The 7,500-nt window shown below is 27.5% G+C and overlaps 2 protein-coding genes across 2 annotated transcripts in view; both read right to left on the bottom strand.

Moving 5' to 3' along the window:
- LOC122262996 (uncharacterized) overlaps positions 1-404 on the bottom strand; it is a 41,887-nt gene extending 41,483 nt beyond the window's left edge. Inside the window, exon 1 of the mRNA XM_086551226.1 lies at positions 1-404. This exon is cut by the window's left edge and continues 2,140 nt beyond it. Coding sequence (XP_086407352.1) covers positions 1-345 — 345 coding nt within the window. The 5' untranslated portion in view covers positions 346-404.
- Positions 405-609: 205 nt separating this feature from the next.
- LOC147472372 (uncharacterized) overlaps positions 610-7,500 on the bottom strand; it is a 10,762-nt gene continuing 3,871 nt past the window's right edge. Inside the window, exon 2 of the mRNA XM_086545485.1 lies at positions 610-2,869. Within this exon, the coding sequence (XP_086401611.1) occupies positions 610-2,574 (1,965 nt within the window). The 5' untranslated portion in view covers positions 2,575-2,869. The remainder of the gene's footprint in view (positions 2,870-7,500) is intronic.

Below are 7,500 nucleotides of genomic sequence, written 5' to 3'. Positions count from 1 at the left end.
CTTATCATAAAATGGATTGCTGCTGCCAGCTATGAGCACATCTCTTTCTCCATCTAGTTCATTAAAGAAATTATCTAATCTTTCATCAGCAGTATTACTGTCCTCAGCTGCTAACATGAAATCATTTGGAGTACTAGTATCTTTTATACTAGTATTTGGATTACTGCACTTATTCTCAATATCATACATAAAAGAATCTAAAAGGGTATCAAACTCATTCATATTACAAGATGCATTTTGAAAACCTAAATAGCAAGGCTTACTGGACAATTTATGTGTAACATTAGATGAAACTTCTCCAAGTTCACTGCATTTGCTAGCTTTAACAGAAAATTCTGAATTCATCACATTGGCTTCAGCTGCAACGCTTTGTGATCCTGAAACACCTATTTCTTGAGGGACTTGGAAGGTTGTGTGATTTTGTGGGGATACCCTTCTTTTTCACCCCACTTTCTCCTACCTCATCTTTCACCTCCCACACGCTCCTTCTGAACATTATCCTCCTTCCTTTCCATCCTATCCCACTTCCCTTCCCCTGCCCCCCTTTCCTTACCCCTTCAAAGACCATTCAAAATCACCTCCTCCCTCCATCCTTCCCTACCTCACTCCTTACCCCCCTTCATCAAGGTAAGAGAAACTGGCTTGAGGGAAGTGTTGAGTGTCTATTAAGTAGTTTAAAAGAGTGCTATTGTCAAAGATAGAATCAATATCTGAAGTATGATCCACAAAAGTAGCTGTTTCTACCTGTTCTGATGATAATACCAAACTCTCCATGGATGTCTGTCTGGACGTTCCACTCAAATCTTCTGTCTCATAGAACCTTCGTTTCAAGTTTTGGTTACAGGGACTTTGTGGTTGTGAGTCATCAGCATGAATTTCAAACTTATCTGTGCAAAATTTATCACCTTCATTCTGTATAAAACCCTCATATATCAGATGAGATGCATTCTTTGCTTTTCTTTTCTCCATTATATGCTTAGCACCTGGAATATCCTGCCGAGCCAAATTCCATTCATCAACAGCTGTTACATTATCAATTTCACCCACTAGCTCTGGCATTTTGCTTACATTTACCAAATCACTACTAGTTCTGTCTTCAGAGCAGTGTATGTAGTTAGTGTTTATTTGCAGAGGAGATATTGATGGCTTTGGCCTTTGCATTGTCCATACTACATCACTGACACCACTCCAGTTGCTACTTCCATTGACAAGTACAGATTGATTTTTCAAAGTTTCTTTTACTTCTGTTAGAGTATTCTTTGCTTCTAAGCCTTGTAAAACATTACTTTGACTGGTCTGTGGGAGAACTGATGAGATCAATTCTAGATCCAACTCACAACTTTTTTGGTTGAGTAAATGATTAGACAAAGAATTACCTCCTATGGGTTTAGAAGGTTGAAGAATCTCTGCATCAGATGGCATACCAAAGCCAAACTGAATATTTGAAAATATATAAGGGCTTCCAGATGTTTCATTCATGAATATATAGTCCATTTTTCCTTGTTCTTTTAAATGCTGTCTGCTCTGATTAGTAACAAATATTGTTTCATGGCATTCTTCACTCTCTAAAGGTATGCACTCCAGGTTATCGAAACAATCCTCAAGAAAATCTGTGACTTGATCTGTTGTCCTTGACTTCTGAGCCTCTGCTTCTTCAACAAATTGCCACCGACTATCACCAACTTGCAATTCTTCCTTATGAATGCTGGAAATATAACCTGGACTTTGCTGAAAAGAGAAACTGCCTCTATCTTCAGGTATCAAGTCTTGAAAGGCCAAGATTTCAACTTTTTCATTGTCTAAATCAGGAAAAACATTTTTTTGCTGACTGGCATCTTTCCCTTCCAATCCCTCACAATCTTCTTGAGACTTACATGTATCTATCAAATGAAGTGGTTTCTCTTCTGGAAAAAAATGTGTAATCTTTTCAAAGGAAGTATCTAGCAATAAACTCATCATTGCCCCACTGCCATCTTTTCCAAGATTAGAGGTCATGGAAGACTCCTTACTTGAAAAATCAATGTCATTTGACACCTTGACAGAACTGGATAAAGAATCATCTTTAATGCTAGTATATTGCCCTACTTTATGAAATGATGCATGCATGGTGTTTCCCATGTTGTCACTTTGGTTGAATGTGTTAGTAGACTCCTTTCCTTTATCATCTTTACTAAATATCTGATTCACTGTATTACTTAGGATACTGTCTAAATTAGCACTGGACATTTCAACTGTTCCAGTCTCATTAATGGAATCAATGAAACATTCATTTTCACCGTTCTCTTCAACAGATAGAAAACTAAGTAGAGTTTCATCATCTGCCAGGTCTAGACTAAAAGCCTCTTCATTAACAGTAGTTTCTGGCACTTGCAAGTTGGTTGAGCTACGACTGCTATTTTCATTCCAAACATCCTCTGAACAGCCAGTGTAACCCCATAAATCACCCATGTTACATGAACTTTTTTCTTGATATTTCGTTTCACTGGAGGTTGCATTCAAGCCTTCCATTTCACAATGAAAAATATTTTGTGTCTGCTTCATAAGCAGACACTCACTCTGAACATTTTCATTCATCTAATGTCTTTCACGCTTTCTATGAACACTTTAAAGTTTTCTGTTCATGCACAAGTCGTGATAATATACAGCCTTCTACTAATATAATTTGTTTGGTCCACATTTCATAAAAATCTACTAATGAACTTCTGGTACAAGCTTAACACAACAACACTTAATAATAATGCTCTCTAGTCTTTCATTCAATCTTTTCCATTAAAAGCAAATAGTGCATCTCAAATTTTGTTTGATATGACTGGGGGTCCAACTCTTTCCGTGACTTGGAAAGGGTAAATATCAATGAATTATCCGACACCTGAAATGAAAGAAAAAACACAGTGAAATACTGATTGGCAGATTGGCTGAAGTCAATATTGTCAAATAACAATTAAGAAAAGAAATATACCTTACGAATCATTATCAACTCACCAGACTACACATTTCAAATCTAACAGCTTCTTATAAGATAATATAGTATTAATTACTGTAGTCTCTGTGCAATAAAGAAAGGGACAATCATGAGTATCCTTAAAGTTAATCCTCCACCTGTATAGAACAGATATCTGCAGGCAGAACTGCAGTCAGCAAAACTTTATAAGAAAATTACATAAGTAGCCCTAGAAATTCAACAACTTCAACAAAATTACGAATTTAAAATGGAAAGGTCAAAATTTGAACTAAAAAATAGTTTTGCACCTGCAGTAGCACTTTGTCCAGAAAAAAAAAAAAACGTCTTGTATGTAGATGCATGTGAAGCATTTTTTTTTTTTTTTCTTCTTCTTCTTCTTTCTAATATCCTTTCCTCTTTCCTTACCACTGCATGCTTTGCTGCCATGTTTCTGAAAATTATACCTTTATACTTTTTTAAGAGGAATTTTGTGCCTGACCTGCGATCAAAGCAGTTCATCTTTAGCAATTTGTTTAACCCATTGCGGATGGGTGCCATGATGTACATGACGCAGGAGCTTTGGCCTGACGATGGGTGTCATGACGTACATGACATTCGGGGATTTTGGATCATTGTGCTATTTTATTTTGCTATGTATGGAGTAAGTGAGGACGACAATTGCAGTCATAGTTACTATAATTACCGTAATATTAAGCTAACTTAACATTCAGAATCTAGATGGCACCACTTTCTTCTAGCACCAGTAGAAGAGAGAGCCTTGAATGGCACTCATCTATGGTCTCTAGAAAGTACTATCTTTAGAGAGCGGTGGCACACAGCAAGTTACTGACCTCTTGCTCTAAAGTACTGCAGATGAAGGATGTGCAGGCAGAAAGAGAAGAGGAAGGTGACTCAAACCATACCTAGTGTCTAAAATGTGCTCTTGTGCCAAGAGGGATACCTTTTATTGTGGCACTCACAATCATAAGTACAGGTTTCCTTCCTCTTCTATCACATTGAGAACAAAGAAAATAATGCACTAATATGAATCATATACTAAAATTTTAGTCAATTGCAGCATTGATAGAGCCTGCCATATGGCACTCAAGTCTCAAAACTCAATAAAACACACAAAAAACTAAACACAAAAACGGCTCTAGTTCTATAATGAGTGACTGAATGAGAGTGGGAAAGGTCAAAGTATGTTGTGTGAAGTTGCCTTGCTCTGAAATAAAACCCATCATGGAGACAGGACAAGTGAATCTATCCTCCAGCAGCAATGTGTTAAAAAATGTCTGTTGAATATACCTCCACAATGAAAGATGATTTCCACATCAACACTAAAATAAGACATAACTTTAAATCATAATAGAAAATCAAGGCACTGTAATAGCAGATCTGACAAAATAGAGAGCAGACTAAGAGAACCATACAATAAATGAAGGAAGAGCTTGAAAAATATAGATATGGGAATAAAATGCTAACCTGACATCCTTTTGCAGTTGAAAAATTGAAAGGGAAGAGAAATGACGGAATAAAGTTAATTCATTGCATACGAGGATAGATTTGCTTACCTGGTCCCCAGGAAAGGCACTAGAGCCACCTGCATGGCATGTGGTCTGGGTTCACTTCTCATTCAAGATAAACTGCAAATTCCATATCACCAGTACATTATATTAATAGATAGCCAGAATTCAGGTTTATCATATATAATCTATAGAACAGATTTATATCTATATTGCATATATATACTAATGCCATCCCTTAATTGAGAGTTTATAGAGGTACCCTTGTGAGTATTCCGTGGCTCTTGTTTAGAGAGCTGTTTGTCTATATTTATATTATATATATATAGCAGAGAGAGCCGCACATGATCAGAGAATATTCTAGATATTTGGTTATTTTTTGAAGAGTGGGTTTTGTTTAAGGGTTATGGTTTTTGTTAGTTTTAGTGTACAGACAGTTTATGTCTTGTTGATTGACTTTTGTTTTTCTTACATGTGTTATATTTATATATATTTATATATATATTATACATTCATATATATAACATTTAATACATTTATATATATATAATATATACATATATATATATATATATTTATATATTTTTTGGATTATATATATATATATATAATATACAGGTGGAGCGAGTGTTGTATGTGTGATTCCTGTGTTATATTTATATATATAAATATATATATATATATATATATATATATATATATATATATATATATATATATTATATATATATATATACTATATATATATTTTCATTTGTGACGCACAAGATTGAGCTCTATACATACACATTATCGCGTACATATATATATAATATATAAATTATATATATAATATACATTTATAGATATATATTATATATATATATATATATATATACATTATTTATATAATATATATATATATATATATTATATATATATATATATATATGTATATATATATATACATATACTACTATATATATATACATATTTATATATATATATTATATATATATATATAGTATAGTATATTATATATATATATATATATATATACGACTGTATATATATATATATTATATATATAAAAAATATATATATACTATATAATATACTACCTAGTCGGTAACGCGGTAATTGTAGGAGTATAGATATATTATATATATATATATAATAACTTTCTATATACTATATAATATATATATATTTATATATATATATATATATATATATTTTTCAATATATATAATTATATATAATATATTTATTATATATATATATATATATAATACATATATATATATATTATATATATATATATATATATATATATATATATAATATTTATATTATACATTTATATAATAAATATATATATCTCTGACCAAAATATATTTAGTAATATATATATATATATATTTACAAAAATATATATATACATTTATATATTTATATATATATATATATATATATATATATTTAAATACATTTTATATATATATACAACCCTCCCATATAAATAAATACTCTCTAAATTTATACTAGAGAAGTATTATATATATATATATATTCTCTATTATCATCTCCCTCCCATCAAATAGATATTTATCAAATATCACAAACACAATACATTTATGATATAATATATATATAATATATATTATAATTATATTTATTTACCAGTATATATATATAATATATATATATATATATAATACATTTATGCTCAAAAATTCTATATAAGATATATATAATATACCACCCTATATATATATATTATATATATATATATAATTGTTATAGATTATATATAGTTGTATATATATTTATAATATATTTATATCTATATATATAATATATAAAAAAAAGTATTATATATATATTAATCAAACTGATAAACATTTTATATTATATAGTCTAAAATATGATACTATATAACTCTCTCTATAATACATTATGTGCTTATATATATATAATCTATATCGATACTATATATATAAAATAGGGTTATATGTAAATAATATTGTATATAAATATCTATACCTTTATAATATATAACCATTCCTATATATATATACCTCGATATATATATATCTAGTGATAGTATTTATATATATATAGTTTATATATATATATTTATAAAAATTTATATATGTATATAATACATTGTATATATATATATATTAGTATATATATATAATATATATATACATATATATTGATATACATTATATATATATATATATATATATATATATATATATAATATTTATATATATACGCATTATATATATAAATACATTTATATATATATACTACATTTATAATATATAATACATTTTATATATTATACTAAATATATATAAAATAGTATATATATATAATACATTATATATATTTGTATATATTACATTATAATATATATCTACATATTTATACATTTATAAAGATATAATTATATATTATATATATATATCATGATATATATAATGTGCATGTATTTCTAACAATGTATATATATATATATAGTGCAATATATTATATCTCTATAGATATTATATATATTATATATATATATATATAAATATGTCTATATATTATAATACATTTAAGTATTATATATAATATATATATTATATATAATTATATATATATAGTATATATATATTTTTTTTATATATATATATATATATATAATGTTTTAATAGAATATAAATATATATAATATAATAACTACATTTATAGATATAATATACATATATATATATATTTTATTAGTATATTTTATATATATATAAAATATAATATATTATGGTGTATATAATCTATATTTACTGTAATTATTATATATATATAGATATTATATATTGTATATAATATATATAATGTTTTTATATATACAAAGGTATATATATTATAATGGATATAACTATTTATGATATATATATATAAATTTTATATTTTGTCTATCGTTTGATAATACATTTATATTATATATATATATATATAGATACATATTTTAATATATATATATAATAGATATATATATAT

This window comes from Penaeus japonicus, unplaced genomic scaffold (genome assembly GCF_977035675.1).
Source record: "Penaeus japonicus unplaced genomic scaffold, GWHDUDI00000001_assembly GWHDUDI00000002, whole genome shotgun sequence".
In the NCBI taxonomy this organism is placed as follows: Eukaryota; Metazoa; Arthropoda; class Malacostraca; order Decapoda; family Penaeidae; genus Penaeus; species Penaeus japonicus.
Note: the sequence above shows the minus strand (reverse complement) of the source record. Positions and strands in the feature narration are given on the sequence as shown.